General features: G+C 38.4%; 1 protein-coding gene across 3 annotated transcripts in view; it reads left to right on the top strand.

Moving 5' to 3' along the window:
• The first annotated feature begins 726 nt into the window (after positions 1–726).
• LOC308504253 (organic anion transporter 7-like) overlaps positions 727–20,755 on the top strand; it is a 32,348-nt gene continuing 12,319 nt past the window's right edge. The window contains exons 1-5 of one of the 3 annotated variants that reach the window (XM_081064479.1): positions 727–1,419; positions 2,107–2,210; positions 7,635–7,789; positions 7,892–8,060; positions 8,790–8,913. In XM_081064479.1, the coding sequence (XP_080920605.1) occupies positions 1,018–1,419; positions 2,107–2,210; positions 7,635–7,789; positions 7,892–8,060; positions 8,790–8,913 (954 nt within the window). In that variant the 5' untranslated portion in view covers positions 727–1,017. The remainder of the gene's footprint in view (positions 1,420–2,106; positions 2,211–7,634; positions 7,790–7,891; positions 8,061–8,789; positions 8,914–20,755) is intronic. The other 2 variants (XR_013994335.1, XM_081064480.1) reach the window with 2 other exon arrangements.

Here is a 20,755-nt window from a genome sequence, read left to right as displayed (position 1 = left end):
CATGGAGTATTACATTTTAAAGAGTGAATTATATGGTATGTAAATTATATGTCAACAAGCCTTCAAAACAATTTTTAATGGAAGATTTAGTACTAACAATGGTAACATTTTCGTCCATATTTTCTCTTTAATTCTTCCATAGCACATTGCACATTTGTCATATATGTTTTATAATGTCAGAGTGTAGTTATTTGTGTACCTCTCCCTTATTCAAAGGGAGGATAAGACCCTGAAAGACCTTGTCTTACACATTGCTGTAGAGTTTAGGGGTAACACAAGTCATGAACATTAGAGGACTTCTCCTGGAAGAGAAGTCCTCACAAGTGTTATCTGAATGAATGAATCAATAAGCCTGCAAAAATAATCCTCTTTAGGAGCTTACCACTGGCCCTCTATCACTACCTACCCTGCCCCCATTTTGAATAACTTATTTTCAGTGTGAATTCATGGTTTGATTTGACTTGAAACAGAATGTCACTTCCCAAAAGGGAAAGATTGCGGCATATTTCTCTTGCTTTAATTCAACTCAGGACTGTTTTCAGTAACTCTTTTAATCAAAATTCAAGCAAAGAACTTACTTTCAGTACTTTTCATAGAAAAAGAAAAAAAACATCTCACTTTTGAGTCTCACAAATGACATGTGAAAAGGGCTGCGAACCATACGTAACAGGTTTGTTTTAGTTATTTAGACGTGGGGCTCAAAGTCCAGTGCTACTTTGGGGCACTGCTGACAGAAAGAATTTCACCGAGTAGACCTTTAAAGACCTTATGTTGTCAGCTGCTGGAAGTATCTAGGCAAAATATTTCTCTTTGATTTTAAAGAAAACGGCTACCTACCTGATCCCCAAACAACTTGGAGAAACAGCTGTGGAGGTGAGACAAGGTTCATTGAGGAGAAAGTGTGGTCAGGGTCAACACACACTTAATGTGACGGAGTGGAAGGAAACCTGTTTTTCCTTTGACCTTTCCTAGATACAGTCCTTGGGGATCCTCTTGGGAATCGCCTGTTCATACTCCATGGCCTTTCAGCAACTCCTGGAGCAGGCTGGAGGCATGGGCAGATTCCAGAGCCTTCAGATAGCTTTCCATTGTATTTCCATCCTCATGGTGTACCCTCATATTCTACTGGAAAACTTCACTGCAGCCATCCCTGATCACCGCTGCTGGGTCCACAGCCTCGACAATGACACTGTCTCTGCTAATGGCACTGGGATCCACAGGCAAGACATTCTCCTGAGAATCAGCATCCCGCTGGACTCAAATCTGAGACCGGAAAAGTGTCGTCGTTTCCTCCACACTCAGTGGCAGCTCCTTCACCTGAATGGAACTTTCTCCAACATGAGTGAGCTGGACACGGAGCCCTGTGTGGATGGCTGGGTGTATGACCGAAGCTCCTTCTCTTCCACCATCGTGACTAAGGTAAGAGGCCCCTTTACCTCTCATGAGTCCATCGTCTGGGAGTTTAGGGATAACACAAGTCATGAACATTAGTCACTATGTAGGTGCTTAATTTTTATTCCTTCAGCAAATATTAATTGCTTCTATTAAATGCCAGACATCTACATATTTAATGAGTCTACTGAACTGAAAAACAGACATTATCTTAGTATTATATGGCTTTTACTTTTAGGAAGACCAAAGGTCAAGCAAGTGTTTTATGTCACGTGTTAAAAATGTTAGGCAATGTCAGTAATATTCAGCCATGCATGCAAATTAAAAACATCTGGGAAGTTAATGAAAATCACCAAGCCCAGACTGTACCCAGAGCAGTCAGATGAGAAGATCCATGGTGAACTTCCGGCATCAGTATACTTTAAAGCTCCTCTAATGATTGCATTCTGTAGCCAAGGTTGACAACCACTTAGTATAGTGTAAAAGAAGGCATTAATATAGCAAACAGGTTCAGAGGAGGCTTTCCAGTGGAAGTTATGTTTAAGCTGCGACCTGAATAATAAAGATCAGCTAATGCAAAACATAGAAGCTGGAGAGGAAGAAGGGGCCTGATGTAAGAAACCTGAAAGTCATTTAAGCTGATTCGATCGGGTTTCTACTGAGGGGTTATAAGCAGCTGTGACACTCTGCTGTGATGGCTTCTTTCCCTTCCAGTGGGACCTGGTATGTGAATCTCAGTCACTGAAGTCAATGGTCCAATTCTCATTCATGGCCGGAATGCTGCTGGGAGGCATCGTATATGGCCATTTATCAGACAGGTGAGTGTCTCTGGATCACAGCTCTCTTTTCTCTGGGGTATGGTCATGCACTCCTGGACCATTCTTCCCTTAAGAAACATTTATTACTAATTACACTGTCCTGGGGTTTCTTAGGCCCCCGGGGATCTAAAAACACAAATGGAGAATAACGGTCAGTGTGGTGAGTGCTATTTTGTCTGCTGGGAGCACTGTGCACAGGATAGAAAAACAACATCTCCATTGGACACGGTAGCCTTTTCGGACAGGGTTTAGACATGAGGTGCCACCACATGCAGTTTAGAAAGATGTTACCTGTGGGAACAGAGAAGATGTATCACGCCATGAGATTCATCCTGCTTGAAGGCACAGGTGTGTAAAACAATGTTGCAGGCCGTGGCCAGAGGGCCATTTCATCCCTCCCTGGGAGCATAATGCTATGGATTTCCCAAGCAAGGTCATCATGTCCCTGTTTCCCATGTGTGATGGGTAGATAGTCCTACTAAACTTGCAGTGTGCACAGCAATGTGTCTTGGTGGTTTATAGTAAGATCACTCCAGTAAGATCACTCCAGTAACCTCCAGTAACCTCGATGCTTATTTTTTAAAAACACAGCTCTTTAAAGGTAGGTTTTTCAACCAGGTAAGGTAATTAATCTAGTGACAACTGCTGTCACCATTTGTGGTGTCAGAAACTAGAGTATCCTGTGCCTAACAATACTACTTCTGAATTAGCCATCCACTGCCACCACCCAAGCATGTCTCCTGAGGGATATGGGGAATGAAGGTGCCCCTTACCATCTACGAGCATAACATCATCTGTTATCTCAGCTGCAAACTCTGAACTCTGAATGTATGACAGTAAATGTAACTTATAAAAGTGTTCAGAGACATACTGTTCATTCCTAACAGTTCTGTAACACAGAACTGCCCACTTTACAGAAATAAAACTAAAACTTTGTCTACGGCTGACATATTTTTGAAAAGCGTGCCAAGACTAGTCAATGGGTAAAACATAGCCTCTTTAACAAACGATGCTGTGACAACTGGATATCCACATGCAGAAGCATGACATTGGAACCTTAACAAATATTAACACAAAATGGATTAGTGGCTTCAAACGTGAGAGCTAAAACCATAAAACTCTTAGAAGAAAGCATAGGGGTAAATCTACATGACTTTGAGTTTGGCAATGGATTCTTAGATATGATGTGAAAAGCATAAGTAACAAAAGAAAATATAGATAGATTGAACTTCACCAAAATTAAAAACTGCTCTACATCAAAGGACATTATGAAGAAAATGAAAAGATAACCTAAGTAATGGAAGGAAATATTTGTAAATCATATATAAGGCATAAAAATGGGCAAATAGACCAATGGAATAGGGTTTAATATCCAGAATATATAAAGAACTCTGACAACTCAACAACAAAAAGACAAAGAATCAAATTTTTTAACTGGACAATGGACTGGAATATACATTTCTTCAAAAATATATATGAATGTTGCGTGAACACATGAAAAAATGCTTAATATGTCATTAAAAATGCAAGTCAAAAACCACAATAAAATGTCACTTCACACTGAATAGGGCGGTTATAATAAGTTTTTTAAAAAACAACCACGAAAAATAACATGTATTCGCGAGAATGTAGAAAACTTGGAACTCTTGTACATTGCTTATGGGAAGGTAAACTGCTGTGAAAAACATTTTAGAAATTCTTCAAAAAGTTAAATTTAGAGAAACCAGTAGCACAGATGGAGGACAAAGTCAAGACTTCTGTTTTGGACGTAATAAATTAATGCCTATTAGTCATCCAAGCAGGAGATGTCAAGTAGAGGGAAACAATGCTAAGAGTATGGACTTGCTTGAAAACTATTTGCCCAAATATGACCCTTAGCCAGGGTCATACTCAGCTAATAAATACCCAAGCAGTTATGTTCCCATGACCCTCCCACTAAAAGGGAAATATATGGCCTAACAGGAAGACTCTAAGTGACTGTTTCAGGGTCAAGGCCAACATCGATTTTGATCGCCCAGTTCCCCGGATGTACTGATTGTTAAATATTTTGAATATGCCTCTGCCCATTACAACACCCCTTTAATCTAAAACTCAAAAAGAAAAATCAGTTATACTTTTCTGTCATACTTTTAATGTGTTGAACAAGTGTTTAAATGTTCAGATGTAAATAAAGCAATTAGAAATGTGTTGGGTTGGATTTCTCAGACAAGCCAGACCTCTCCTTGGCTTCAATGTGAGGGAAAGAGCCTTGCTGGTGTATCTCTCTAGAAACTGGTTGTGTGATCCCCTGGGAAGGGAGGCAGAGGCTGCAGACAAGGGCTACTGAAATCCAGACAACTATCTTAGCACTGTGATCACAGTCTTGTGCTAAGGGAGCACTTGTCTGAGCTTAGACAAATCTACTCAGCATCAGTTCCTAGAATCCCTTCCCTTTGCATATGCAATGCGATAGCTCAACTTCTGTTATTCCTTTAACGACCAATCATCCCATTTGCTGGGTCATTCTCAGTTTAAATTATTAATACATAACATCCTTTCTTGGTCTCAAAAGTATCCCATTGAGGATGAAAATTGTATGGTCACCCCACTTATTCCTGAGTGCAAAAGAAGGCACAGGCCCTCTACCTCTCAGGGTTTCGAGAAAAGAAATAATTGCTGGCACAATTCAAGCAATTTGATGATGAAGAAAAAATTTATTAGAAACCCTTGATCCAGCACACTGAGTTTGAGAAAATAGAGAATTTCATGAAGTTATTTTCTGCTTAGCCTCTTTCAAGATCATAGAACATAGAAACATAGAAACATTAAACAGTTTAATGTTTAATGAAATTGATGAGTCATGCTCTCACTACCATAGAGTAGAAACTGTCACTGGTGTCTCTTTACTCAGTGTTAGTAACAACAGTTACTAACCAGTACCTGCCTCATATTGAGAGGACTCTCAAAGCCATCAGCAAATAAAATGCAAATATGTACTTTACTTTTTTTTAACTTTTTGTTATTTTCTTGCCCCCCAAAATGTGTTCATGGTACAAATTAGAACACAGATAACAAATTTAAATATCTTTTAAATTATTTGTAATTCACATTCTGTAAGACAACTAACCTAGACTCTTCAAAAGAGTAATGTCATGAGAAAACTAAGTGAAATTGGGGCATGAAGAAAAAGTGAAACAGATACATACACACATGAAAGGAATTCATGGCCAAACTAATGAGGACACTATCTCATGAAATGAGTATGATAATTTCATACTGTGGTTGATATTCAAAAGAAGAAAAATTTGTGTTGTGCAAAACATAAAGACTATTGTGTTATTAATTAATTAATTAGTATAGTCTGGCTAGGTGTTCACCACTGCTTTTCTCTTTGTACTGGATGTAGAGGAAAATTGCTCTTCCCAGTCTTTTAATTAAGTTGGATTCGTACATTCGTGTTCTGACCATAAATTGTGGACAAAAGTGATGTTGGCTGCTTCCGGGCATGTCCATATAAGGTCTACTCCCAATACAGAGATTATTAATGCATTAACTGTTCTTTAAATTCATGTGTTATTTCAAAATAAATTACCTTTTTAGTTTACGTATATTTTAGCTTACATATTATGTAAATGTTATCATTTCCTTCTTTTCCTTTTGTATACCCACTGCTATGGTTTTGAGGTACCTACACATCCGTATTTCTAGTTCATTTCTTAATTGCTGTACAATGGAGATCCATCATGGTACTCCTAATCCATTTGTTTTTTAGTGACGGACAACCCGATTGTTGCCAAAATGTCTGCCACTCGAAATATCACTGCATTTAACAACTTTTTATGTGAGCTTTCCCTGTGAGAATGTACAGGATATAGCTTTATACATAGCTTCTTTTTGTTTTGATTGACCAGGCTTCCCCAAAACTGTCACTCCATCATTTCATTAACCACAGCACTTCTTTATGCAGATTTTATTTCATTTTAAATACAAATATAGAAATAAGGCATACATTATATAAATACTCAGAATAGAAAAGATTTAACAGCCATATTATAATGCAAACATTCTGCAAGGGTAGTAAAGATTAAACAGAATTTGCCCAATCTCACTGCTGGTCCACTGGGTATATGTTACTGGTCATATAGAATCAGGCCCGGTCATTTTATCCAAGTTGTGTGGAAAAAGATCCTCTTTCCCAGAAACCCGTGAAACAAAATTCTTTCCTATTTTTTTTAAAACCTTCTCCTCTGTTTCTTCATGCTCATCTTACCTATTTCTTTCCTGTGAGAACTTTCTCTAAGTCCCTTTGCCTGTCTGGGGCTTCTCTGTGTCCTAGTCTAGAGAACCACATTGTCCAAAGGCTCTGCAGAGAGGGGCTCTTAAGCAACCCATCAGCATGATGTATTATTCCACGAGTTTCCTTTCACTTCATATTATCCGTGGCCTTCATGGTCCTAGAGCCCCGAGTACAGATTTAGTAAAACCCTGTATTAGTCAGCTCAGGTTACTATAACAAAACACCATAGATTGGTGGCTGAAACAACAAAAATTTATTTTCTCAAGTTCTGGAGGCTGGGAAGTCCAAGGTCCAGGGGCAGGGTGATTTGGTTCCTGGTGAGAGCTCTCTTCTTGGCTTAAGGACAACTGTCTTCTTGCTGTGTCCTCACATGGCAGAGAGAGGAAGGGAAATCTCTCTGGTGTCTCTTTTTATAAGGGCACTAATCCCATCATGAGGGCCCCACCTCATGACCTCATGTAAAGCTAATTACCTCTCAAAAGCCTCATCTTCAAATACCATTTTATTGGGGATTGGGGCTTCAATAAATGAATTTGGGGCAACACAATTCAGCCATAGCAGATCCCTTGTATTCTAGACATTATACAGAATCTACTATGTTAAATGCCTATGTTAGTATAAAGGACATTTGTGATGTGTTAAAATTTCCAATATGGTAGTCCCCCCTTATCCACAGGAAATACGTTCCAAGACCCCTAGTAGATGCCTGAAACTGGATAGCACTGGAATGGGATGGAGATTTCATCCCGCTACTCAGAACGGCAAGCAATTTAAAACATATGAATTGTTTACTTCTGGAATTCACCATTTAATATTCTTGAACTGCTGTTGGCAGTCAGTGGGTAACTGAAACCATGCAAAGCAAAACCGTGGATCAAAGCATACTACTGTATTGCAGCCTGTCTTATATGGTTTCAATTGGTCTCAAAGATTTACGGGCAACAGATTTGAGAAGCTTTGCTATACCGAGTATCTATTTACAAACAGGAGGGTTGCTTCTGAGAAGATCTATTGTTGATTCTTTAAAGTTTCAAGGGCAAAGTTTCACTTATTAAAACATCACCTCCATTTCCAAGTGTGCTTTCTTTTTGATAATTTTTACAGCAAGTTGTTATTATTCCCATATCTAACCTGTTCCTGTTTCTCAGGTTTGGAAGGAGGTTAATTTTCAAATGGTGTCTCCTCCAATTCACCATTGCTGACATCTGTGCCTCCTTTTCTCCCACCCTCCTCATTTACTGCTTGCTACGCTTCTGGGCTGGCCTTTGTATCAGCAGCATCCTGACAAATAACATTTTGCTTAGTAAGTAAAAACTTTGGATCTTTGACCTTTTCCAAGCCCTCCTTTTGACTTTGAAATTCCAGCTTTGTTTGAAGTCAAAATCCTGTTTGTGTTTTCTTTCAGTTATTGAATGGACAATGCCCAGATTCCAAGCCATGGGAATGACAATGACAATCTGCTTTGCTTCTGTGGGACAGATGCTTCTGGGAGGACTGGCTTTTGTCATTCGAGACTGGCACATCCTTCAGCTGGTGCTTACTGCACCATTATTTGTCTTGTTTCTTGCCTCAAGGTATAAGCTGTCTTTCTTCCTTTGTCTTAGAAGATCCTGGGAAGCAAGGTACAGGTCCTTGGTCCTTGGTCAACATTTGAACACATGCTCTATTCATCTGTGCCTTATATACAATTCAAGAAGCAGAACAGGTAGGATTGCCAGATAACATCAAGGACACTCAGTTTAATTAGAATTTCAGATAAACAACATTTTTTTTTGGTATAATATCCCAAATACTGCATGGTGCACAGTTAATCTAAAAATTATTTATTGTTTATATACAATTTCTATTTATCTGAGAGTTCTGTATTTTTATTTACTAACCTGATAAAAATAGGGTGTCCCATTAAAGTAAAATTTCAAATAAACAACAAATACTTTTTAGCGTAAGTATGTCTAAAATATTACATGAGACATAGTTATACTCTAGAGTCACATTCACTGTTTAAATTCAAATTTAACTTGGCACGCTATTTTTATTTGCTAAAACTGGTAAGGTCCCCTTGAATAAAAGGGGGGCCAATATGACTCCTACCGTACGTTCCCAGCAGTGAAGTTGTCCTCACTTGATGGAGCATTCATCCTCACAGTTTCCCAGTTATGGTACAAGAGACCATGAGTTGACATTCCCTGGTATGACAAAACAAAGGGTAGGCATTAGATGGAAGGGGAGAGGCATTTCAGGACACAGGATGTGTGAAAAACGGGCAAATAATAGTTGGTTGCACCTCTGTCTTCTTTGATCAGGTGGCTGGCAGAGTCTGCTCGGTGGCTGATTATCACCAACAAACCCGAAAAGGGCTTAAAGGAACTTAGAAAAGCTGCACACAAGAATGGAATAAAGAATGCTGGAGACAGCCTAACCATGGAGGTGAACAGGAAAGGGCGTTGCTTAGGGGACGCCGGGAAGATTAGTGTACCTGTCGTACACTAGTTGGTGTCCCTACGAGGAACAAAGGGTGGGAACACAGGTCTTCTTACCTAAGTTCCCTGGTTCTCAATGGCTGTCAACATTGCTTGAGTTAACATTAAGACAGAATATGCTGTTGCTGAAAGGACTGGACCCAGAGATTTTACTCAGCACAGGCAGATATATGTCATTTAGTATTATATTTATAATTATAAATATTGTACATATGTCACTTAGCAAAATGTCCTCAAGCATAGTGAATGTTGTAGCAAATGGCAGGATTTCTTTCTTTTTTTGTGGGTGAATATGTGTGTAATACCACATTTTCTTTATCCATTTATCCATTGAGGGACATTTAGGTTGTTCCCATGGTTTGGCTATTGCGAATGGTTCTGCAATGAACGTGCATGTGCAAATATCTCTTCAAGGGCCTGTTCACAATTCTTTTGAATATCTACCCAGAAGAGAGATTATGGGATGATAGAATAGTTCCAATTTTAATTTTTTAAGGAAGCTCCATACTGTCTCCATAGTGGCTACACCATTTCACACTCCTACCAACAGTGCACAGGGCACCCCTTTCTCCACATCCTCTCCAACACTTATCTTCTTTTTAATAATAGTCATCCTAACTGGTGTGAAGGGATAACTCACTGTGGTTTCGATTTGAGTTTCGCTAATGATTAGTGATGATGAACACCGTCATGTACCTGTTTGCCATTTGTGTCATCTTTGGAGAAATATCTATTCACTTTGTATGCCCATCTTTAAATTGAGTGATGTGGCTTTTTTGCTATTGACTTGTAGAAGTTCCCTATGTATTCTGGATGTGAACCCTGTATCACACACATGATTTGTAATATTTTCTCCCATTCCATAGGTGCTTTTTCATTTTGTTAATTGTTTCCTAGTTGTGTAGAAGCTGTTTAGTTTGATGTTAGTCCCGCTTGTTATTTTTGTTTGTTGCCTGTGCTTTTGCTGTCATAGCCAAGAAATCATTGCCAAGACAGATATCAAGTTTTCTCCTATGTTTTCTTTAGAAGTTTTACAGTCTTGGGTCTTACATTTTAGTCTTTAACCCATTTTGAATTGATTTTTGAGTATAGTGTAAGATAAGTTTCCAATTTCATTCTTTTTCATGTGGATATCCAGTTTTCCCAACACCACTTATTGACGACACTATTCTATCTCCATTGTGAATTCTTGGCACCACGGTCAAAAATGAATTGACTGTATATGCATGGCTCAATGGCTGGGCTCTCTATTCTGTTCCATTGGTCTATATGTCTGTTTTCATACCAGGACCATACCCTTGGTTACTGTAGCTTGGCAATATATTTTGAAATCAAAACATATAATGTCCTGATTATTCTAACATTGTTCCTGCTCAAAATGCTTTGACTGTTAGGGGTCTTCTGTGTTTTTATATGAGTTTAAGGACTGTTGTTTCTATTTCTGTATAGAATGCCATTGGGATTTCTTTTTAATTTATTGGGGTGACAATTGTTAGTAAAATTACATAATTTCAGGTGTACAATTCTGTATTACATCATCTATAAATCCCATTGTGTGTTCACCACCCAGAGTCAGTTCTCCTTCCATCACCATATATTTGATCCCGCTTACCCTCATCTCCCTCCCCCCTCCCCCCTTACCCTCTAGAAACCACTAAACTATTGTCTGTGTCTATGAGTTTTTGTTTCTCATTTGTTTGTCTTGTTCTTTTGTTGTTTTTGGTTTATATACCACATATCAGTGAAATCATATGGTTCTCTGCTTTTTCTGTCTGACTTATTTCACTTAACATTATACTCTCAAGATCCATCCATGTTGTCACAAATGCTCCTATATCATCTTTCCTTAACGCCGAATACTATTCCATTGTGTATATGTACCACAACTTCTTTATCCATTCATCTATCGAAGGACATTTTGGTTGTTTCCATGTCTTGGCCACCGTAAACAAAGCTGCAATGAACATTGGAGCACACGTGTCTTTACGTATAAATGTTTTCAGATTTTTTTGGTAGATACCCAGAAGAGGGATTGCTGGGTCTTATGGTAATTCTATTCGTTATTTTTTGAGGAACCTCCACACTGCCTTCCATAACGGCAATACCAGTCTGCATTCCCACCAACAGTGTATGAGGGTTCCTTTTTCTCCACAGCCTCTCCAACACTTGTTACTATTTGTCTTGTTGATGATAGCCATTCTGACTGGGGTGACGTGATATCTCATTGTGGTTTTTATTTGCGTTTCTCTGATGATTAGTGATGTTGAGCATTTTTTCATATATTTGCCATTTGTATGGCCTCTTTGGAGAAATGTCTCTTTAGGTCCTCTGCCCATTTTTCAATTGGGTTGTTTGTTTTGTTGTTCTTGAGCTTCATGAGTTCCTTGTATATTTTGGATATTAGCCCTTTATCGGAGGCACTGTTTGCAAAAATCCTCTCCCATTCAGTTGGTTGCCTCTTTATTTTGTCAACGGTTTCTTTTGCTGTGCAGAAGCTTTTAAGTTTCATATAGTCCCATTTGTTTATTTTAGCTTTTACTTCCATTGCCTTTGGTGTCAAATTCATAAAATGCTCTTTGAACCCAAGGTTCATAAGTTTAGTACCTATGTTTTCTTCTATGCAGTTTATTGTGTCAGGTCTTATGCTTAAGTCTTTGATCCATTTTGAATTAATTTTGGTACATGGTGACAGATAGCAGTCCAGTTTCATTCTTTTGCACATGGCTATCCAATTCTCCCAACACCATTTATTGAAGAGGCTGTCTTTTCTCCATTGTATGTTTTTAGCTTCTTTGTCAAAAATTATCTGTCCATATTTATGTGGTTTTATTTCTGGGTTCTCAATTCTATTCCATTGGTCTATGTGTCTGTTTTTCTGCCAACACTATGCTGTTTTGATTATTGTAGCCCTGTAGTACAAGCTAAAGTCAGGGAGTGCGATACCTCCAGTATTGTTCTTTTTTCTTAAGATTGCTTTGGCTATTCGGGGTCTTTTGTGGTTCCAAACAAATCTGATGATTTTTTTGTTCTATTTCTTTAAAAAATGCCATTGGGATTCTGATGGGGATTGCATTAAATCTGTATATTGCTTTGGGTAATATGGCCATTTTAACTATGTTGATTTTTCCAATCCATGAGCACAGAATGTCTTTCCATTTCTTTGTGTCTTCTTCAATTTCTTTCAAAAATGTCTTATAGTTTTCAGCATATAGGTCCTTCACCTTCTTGGTTAAGTTTATTCCTAGGTATTTTATTCTTTTTGATGCAATTGCAAAGGGATTGTTTTTTGTATTTCTTTTTCTGAGATTTCAGTGTTATATATAGGAATGCAATGGACTTTTGTACGTTGATTTTGTAGCCAGCAGCTTTACTGTATTAATTGATTGTTTCTAATAGCTTTTTGGTGGAGTCTTTAGGGTTTTCTATATTTAGCATCAGGTCATCTGCAAAGAGTGACAATTTAACTTTTTCATTCCCAATTTGGATGCCTTTTATTTCTTTCTCTTGCCTGATTGCTCTGGCAAGGACTTCCAACACTATGTTGAAAAGCAGAGGTGAGAGGGGTCAGCCCTGTCGTGTTCCTGAACGTAGAGCAAAGGGCTTCAGTTTTTCACCATTAATTATGAGATTAGCTGAGGGCTTGTCATAGATGGCCTTTATTATGTGAAGGTATTTTCCTTCTATACCTATTTTATTAAGTGTTTCAATCATAAATGGATGTTGTATCTTGTCAAATGCTTTTTCTGCATCAATTGATATAATCATATGATTTTTGTCCTTTATTTTGTTTAGGTGATGTATCACATTGATGGATTTGTGGATGTTGAACCTTCCTTGTACCCCGGGGATGAACCCCACTTGGTTGTGATGAATAATCTTTTTAATGCCTTGTTGTCTTCAATTTGCTAGAATTTTGTTTAGGATTTTTGCATCTGTATTCATCAGAGATATTGGTCTGTAGTTTTCTTTTTTTGTGTTGTCCTTACCAGGTTTTGGTATCAGGTTAATGTTGACCTCATAAAATGAGTTAGGGAGTACTGTCCCTTCTTCAATTTTTTGGAAGAGTTTGAGCAGGACTGGTATTAGATCCTCTTTGAAGGTTTGGTAGAATTCACTAGTGAAGCCATCTGCTCCTGGACTTTTGCTTTTTGGAAGGTTTTGGATGACTGATTCAATTTCATTACTGGTGATCGGTCTGTTTAGATTTTCCAGTTTTTCATGGTTCAGCCTTGGAAGCCTATATGTTTCTAATAACTTTTCCATTTCTTCTAGGTTATTGAATTTGGTGGCATATAGTCCTTCATAGTATTCTTGGATGATCCTTTGTATTTCTGTGGTGTCCGTGATAACTTCTTCTTTTTCATTCTGATTTTGTTAGTGTCTTCTTTCTTTTTATCTTAGTGAGTCTAGCCAAGGGTTTGTCAATTTTGTTAATCTTTTCAAAGAACCAACTCTTTGTCGCATTAATTTTTTCTATTGTCTTTTTGTGCTCTATTTCATTTAGTTCTGCTCTGATTTTTGTTATTTCCTTTCTTCTGCTGACCTTGGGTTTCATTTGTTCTTTCCCTAGTTCTTTAAGGTGTAACATGAGGTTATTTATTTAGCATTTTTCTTGTTTCTTGAGATAGGCCTGTAATGATATAAATTTCCCTCTTAAAACTGCTTTCACTGCATCCCAAAAAGTTTGGTAGAATGTATTTTCATTCTCATTTGTTTCTATGTATCTTTTGATCTCTCCTCTAATTTCTTCTTTGACCCAGTCGTTCTTTAAAAGTATGTTGTTTAATCTCCATGTCTTTGTGTTCTTTTCTGCCTTCTTTTTGCAGTTTATATCCAATTTCAAAGCCTTGTGATCAGAGAATATGCTTGGTATGATTTCAATCTTCTTAAATTTGCTGAGGCTGATTTTATGTCCCAATATATGATCTATCCTTGAGAATGATCCATGTACACTCGAAAAGAATACATAGTCTGATATTTTAGGATGAAGTGCTCTATGTATATTAATTATGTCCATTTCATCTAATGTGTCATTTAGGGCTGCTATTTTGCTATTTATTTTCTGTGTGGATGATCTATCCATAGCTGTGAATGATGTATGTAAGTCCCCTAGTATAATTGTGTTTTGGTCAATTTCTCCCTTTAGTTCTGTTAGTAGTTGCTTGGTATATTTCGGTACTCCCTGATTGGGGGCATAAATATTGATGACTGTTATGTCTTCTTGTTGTATAGTCCCCTTTACCATTATGAAATGTCCATCTTTGTCTCGTTATCTTTTTCACCCTGAAGTCTGTTTCATCTGATATCATTATTGCTACACTTGATTTTCTCTGGGTACCATTTGCTTTGAGTGTCAATTTCCACTCTTTCACTTTGAGTCTATGCTTGTCCTTATAGCTGAGATGTGTCTCTTGGAGACAGCATATGGTAGGGTTTAGTTTTTTGATCCAATCTGCTACTCTGTGCCTTTTTATTGGTGAGTTCAGTCCATTTACATTTAGGGTGATTATTGATACATGAGGATTTCCTGTCATTCTATCTATAGTTTTCTGGTAAGGCTGTGTCTCCATTGTTTCTTTGCCTTTTTGTTGTTGTCTATTATTTCTGTGTGGTGGTATTCTATGATGTTTCCATCTGTTTCTTCTTTTATTACAGTATATATTTCATTTCTGGATTTTTTTTTTGAGTGGTTACCCGTAAGTTTATGTAAAAGAAAGTTTGATATTTAGAGTATTCCATTTTCTTCAGCACGCTTACTTTCTCCATTTCCATATTCCGTTTCAGGCCTTTACTCTCCCCCTTTTAATGTTTTGGTTGCCACAAATTGTCCCTGTTGATCGTAGTTGAATAGCCTCCTTTAGTATTTCTTGTAGTGCAGGTCGTGTATTAGAAAATTCCCTCAGCTTCTGTATTTCTGGAAAGGTCTTTATTCCTCCTTCATATCTAAAGGATATCTTTGCTGGATATATTATTCTTGACTGATAATTTATCTCTTTCACTAGTTTGAATATTTGGTTCCACTCCCTCCTGGCTTGTAGAGTTTCTGCTGAAAAATCTGATGATAAACTAATGGGCTTTCCTTTGTAGGTTATCGTCTTCTTTTCCCTGGCTGCCTTGAGGATTCTTTCTTTGTCGTTGATTTTAGCTTCAATACAATGTGCCTTGGAGAAGATCTGTTGGACTTGAGGTAATTAGGTGTTCTATTTGCTTCTTGGATTCGAGGATCAATTTCTGTCCACAAGTTTGGGAAGTTCTCATCAACAATTTGTTTGAATATATTCTCTGTTCCCTTCTCCTTCTGGTATGCTCATTACTCTTATATTGCTCTTTCTGATGGATTCAGAAAGTTCTTGTGGAGTTCTTTCATTTCTTTTAAGTCTCAAGTCTCTTCTCTCTTCCATCCATGTCATTTCCAGGATTCTATCTTCGATGTCACTGATTCTTTCCTCCATCTGTTCAACTCTACTACCTAAGCTGGTTATTTCATTCTTAATTTCTTCTATTGAGTTCTTAATCTCCAGAAATTCTATTTGGTTCTTTTTTAAAATTTCAATCTTTTTCATAAAATGCTCATGTTGTTCTTTGATTGTGTTTCTGAGTTCATTAAACTGCCTTTCAGTGTTTGTTTTCTTGCATCTCAAGATGCAAGTCGCATCTCAAGATGCGAGTTTTTTCAGAACTGCAATCTTGAATTCTCTGTCATTTAAGTCACATATTTCCATATCTTTGAGTTCCTTTTCTGGAGACTTTTCACTTTCTTTCTGAGCTGTCTTGTTGCCTTGGTTATTCATGACAATTACTGATTTATTATTTCTCTTCCTAGACATCTACAGGAGTGGATTCTGCAACAGGTTGATGGGAAGAGGTCTTTCTTTTCTTTTCCAGTACTTTTTAGTAGAATGTTTTATTTTCTCTCCGACTGCAGCCTTTTTTTTCTCTCTCACACGGCAGTGCTATGTTTTCTCTGCACTATTTCAGCTTCTTACACAATGGGGGGATTCCCTGGGAGATGGGCTTCTCCTCTGTTAATGGTTCACCTGGGCCACAGGGTGCAGTGTCCGTGTGGGTATGCAGAGAGCTTTTGAAGTTCCAAGGTTCTTCCTGTGCCAGAGTCAGAGCCCGTATGTTTCAGCAGTTCTGTTTCCTCCTGCAGGGATCCGCCCAGATAGGTGGGGCCAGGGGTGGGGTGAATTGTGAGAGGTGGCCCAGAGCAATGGTGGTGACCATCACCACAGCTGGTCCTGCTTCCACAGTTCCCTCCCCTTTGCCGAAACTAGTTGGGCTGCAAATCTCTGTCTGCAGTCCACAGTTCTCAGAACAGCAAATATTCTGTTTTTTTGATCTGACACTGCTACTGTTCTGCTTCTAGCACGAGCAGGTGGGGGTGGGGCAAGCTCTGGGAGGGTAGGGAGGGGGCCACTAGTCTCAGTGCCTAAGGCTTCCATTCTCTGCTCTGCAGTGAGGGCTTAAACCACCGTTTTCAGCCTTCTTCCCTCATTCTTTTCTCCGAGGTCTCTGCCGTGAGCGTTGGGTTCAGCCGTGTTATATGCTGCCCCCTCAGCCCTGTGGGCCATTAGTGGAGTCCTAGCAGTCCGAGTTCTTCCCTCTCCAGCAGCTGTGGTAGTACCGGGATGCAGCGAGCTCAGAGCACTGAGCTAGGTCTGCGTCCTGCACCAATTTGGATGGCTTTTTTTTCTTTTTCTTGTCCGATTGCTGTGGCTAGAACTTCCAGAGCTATGTTGAATAAAAGTGGAGTAAGTGGCAACCTTGCCTTGTTCCTGATCTTAAGGGGAATGGTTTTAGCTTCTCTCCATTGAGTATGATATTAGCTGTGGGTTTATCATATATAGCCTATATTATGTTGAGATATTATGTTGAGATATGGTCCCTCTATTCCCACTTTCTTAAGAGTTTTTATCGTAAATGGCTGCTGGATTTTGTCAAATACTTTTTCTGCATCTATTGATATGATCATATGATTTTCATTTTTCATTTTGTTAATGTGGTGTATCACATTAATTGACTTGTGGATGTTGAACCAACCTTGCATACCAGGAATGAATCCCACTTGATCGTGGTGTAGGATCTTTTTAATGTATTGCTGAATTCTGTTCACTAATATTTTGTTGAGGATTTTTGCGTCTATGTTCATTAGGGATATCGGCCTGTAGTTTTCATTTTTTGTAATGTCTTTGTCTGATTTGGGGATCAGGGTGATAGTGGCCTCATAAAAAGTGTTTGGAGCCTTCCTTCCTGGATTTTTTGAAATAGTTTGAGGATAGGTGATAATTATTTTTTGAATGTTTTGTAAAAGTCACCTGTAAAGCCATCTGGTTCAGGGCTTTTGTTTGATGGGAGCTTGTTGATTACTGATTCATTTCCCTGGTAGTAATCAGTCTATTCAGGTTCGTTTCTTCTTGAGTTAGTCTTGGAAGGTTGTGTGCTTCTAGAAAATTATCCATTTCTTCCTGATTGTCTAATATGTTGGCATATATTTACTCATAGTAATTTCTAATTTTTTTTTTTTATTTCTGTGGTGTATGTTGTCACTTCTCCAGGTTCATTTCTGATTTTATTAATTTGGGTCCTCTCTCTTTTTTTTTTTTTTTTTTGGTGAGTCTTGCTAATGGTTTGTCAATTTTGTTTATCTTCTTGAAAAACCAGCTCTTGGTTTCATTGATTTTTGTATTTTTTTTTGTCTCTATGTCATATATTTCCACTCTGAACTTTATTATCTCCTTCCTTGTATTCCCTTTGGTCTTATTTTGCTGTTCTTTTTCCAGATCCCTTAAGGATAAGGATAAACTATTGATTTTTCTTGTTTCTTTAGGTAGGCTTGCATTGCTATGAATTTCCCTCTTAGGACTGCTTTCGCTGCATCCCATAGATTTTTGGGTCATTGTGTTTTCATTTTTGTTTGTCTTGAGATATTTTTTGATTTCTTCCTTGATCTCATTGTTGACCCATTCATTGTTTAGTAACATGTTATTCAGGCTCCATGTATTTGTGTGTCTTCCAGTTTTTTTCTTGTAATTGATTTCTAATTTCATAGCACTGTGGTCAGAGCTATGGTATGATATTGGTATGATTTCAATTTTCTTAAATTTATTGAGACTTGATTTTTGTTCTAACGTGATCTATCTTGGAAACTGTTCCATGTACACTAGAGAAGAACATGTATTCTGCAGCTTTGGGGTGAAATGCTCTGAAAATATCGATTAAATCTAACTGGTCCAATATGTCATTTAAGGCTGTTGTTTTCATAATGATTTTCTGTCTGGAAACCTGTCCCTTGTTGTCAGAGGTGTGTTGAAGTCCCCTGCTATGATAGTGTTACTGTTGATCTCTGTCTTTATGTCAGTCAATATCTGTTTTATATATTTAGGTGCTCCTATGTTGGGTGCATAGATGTTTACTAGGGTTATGTCCTCTTGTTGGATCGATCCATTTATTATTATGTTGTGCCCATCTTTGTCTTTTAATATATTCTTCATTTTAAAGTCTATTTTGTCGTATATAAGTATTGCAATTCCAGCTTTTTTCTCTTTTTCATTTGCATGAAATATCTTACTCCAACCCTTCACTTTCAGCCTGTCTTTTGACCTGAGGTGAGTCTCTTGTATACAACATATACAAGGGTCTTGCTTTCTTATCCACTCAGCCACCCTATGTCTTTGATTGGAGCATTTAATCCATTTACATTTAAAGTAATTATTGATAGATACATAGTTATTGGCACTGTTTTATTTGTAGTTAGATTGTTTTCATCTTTCTTCTGCTTCAGAAGCCCTTTTGATATTTCCTGCAATGCTGGCTTGGTGGTAGTAAATTCCTTTAGCTTATTCTTTTCTGGGAAGCTCTTTATCTCTCCTTCAATTTTAAATGATGGCCTCACTGGATAAAGCAATCTAAGTTGTAGGTCTTTGTATTTCATCACTTTGAATACCTCCTGCCACTCCTCCTGGCCTGCAAAGTTTCTGTAGAAAAGTCATTTTATAGTATTATAGGAGTTCCCTTGTATGTAACCCGCTGTCTTTCTCTAGCTGCTTTTAGGATTCTCTCTTTGTCTTTAATCTTTACCACTTTAACTATAATGTGTCTTGATGTGGACCTGTTTGGGTTTATCCTGGTTGGAACTCTGCATTTCCTTGGCTTGTATGTTGGTTTCCTTCACCAGTTTAGGGAAGTTTTTGGTCATTATTACTTCAAATATGTTCTCGATGCCTTGGTCCCTCTCGTCACCTTCTGGTATTCCTATGATGCACATATTGTTGCTCTTGACGTTATCCCAGAGGTCTCTTAAACCATTTTGATTGGTTTTTATTCTTTTTTCTTTGTGCTGTTCCGTTTGGGTGATCTCTGCTAACTTGTCTTCTAAGTTGCTGATTCAATCCTCTGCTTCATCTAACCTGCTGGTAATTCCTTCAAGTGTGTTCTTTATTACAGTAATTGTGTTCTGTAGTTCTAACTGGTTGTTCATTATGATTTCTCTATCCTTCTTTAAGTCGTCACTAAGATCCTTAAACATTCTTATCATCAGTGTTCTGAACTCTGTCTCTGATAGGTTGGTTACCTCTATTTCATTTGGTTTCAATTCTGGAGGTTTCTTGTGTTCTTTTATTTGGGACATGTTTCTTTGTCTCCCCATTCTGGCTGACTCTCTGTGTTTGCTTCGATGTATTAGGTAGATCCCCTAGGGTTCTCAGTCGTTGCTGGGTTATCTTATGTAGTATGTGTCCTTTATATTTGACTTGCACCACTTCCCTATTCTCCTGTTCATGTGCTCCAGAGGTGACCCTTGTGTTGTGTGTATTCTCCTGTTAAAGTTGAGCTTTAATTGCTTTTGGCTTGTCAGTAGGTAGGATTGACTCCTAGACTGACTAGTTGTGAGACTTGGCTCTGCTCACAGCAGGATGTTCTGCTATGTGAGGGTTGACCACTTAAACCCTCTATGGTTTGGCCTCTATGGGCTCTTGTGCCTGTAGAGAATTCCCTCTGGGTGTGTCACTTGTAGGTCAAACCCGGTAGTACTCTGGTTTGGTTTGGAGTTGGCTTCTGGGTGTGTTGAATCTTGTGCCTCTTGGGCTGGGTCCTGGTGTAGGGCAATTTCAGAACAAAACAAATCAACAGGCACAACAACAACAACAAAGAAAAAAACAAATATACTCACATGTAAAAACAACTCATAACCAACGCTCAACACAGGCAAAAATATCAAACACACACACACACACACAAATCAATACAGAAAAATGGAAAGAGGGAGGAAAAGTAGGGAAAGGAAAAGAAAACAGAAAAGAAGAGAGAGAGAAAGGGGGAGAATATATATGCTAAAAATCATAATAATACTAAAACAAAACAACAACAATAAATTTAAAAAAAAAAAAAAGCAGTGCCAGTCTTGGCTTAAATCCACCAAGCTATCTCCAGGTTATCCGCTGCTGTACAAAGACTCCTCTGAGTCTTGTGGAGGCAAAGCCAGCCACCTGGTGTCCAGAGTGACCTTGGCACTGCAGTTAGATGAGTGGGGCTGTGGGGTGTGGATGGTAGTTTTTACAAAGTCAGTGCAGTATCTGCTCTCTCCTGCACAAACGCGTGCTGAGAGCACCACAGCCAGCCACTGAGAGGTGGGCTTATTCCCTGTACACAGGTCTCCTCAGTCTTAGGGTACTTCTTCTGTCAGGGGCTGTGGGGATGTGAGGTTTCTGAGCTGCTGACCCCTGCATGTGTCTCCACAGCTGTAATTGCCCTGCCAGGAGCAACCCAGAAAAGGTGGGACTGGTAAGTCA

This window comes from Rhinolophus hipposideros (assembly GCF_964194185.1).
Source record: "Rhinolophus hipposideros genome assembly, chromosome: 10".
NCBI classification, from domain to species: Eukaryota; Metazoa; Chordata; class Mammalia; order Chiroptera; family Rhinolophidae; genus Rhinolophus; species Rhinolophus hipposideros.
This window is presented reverse-complemented; position numbering and strand designations above follow the sequence as displayed.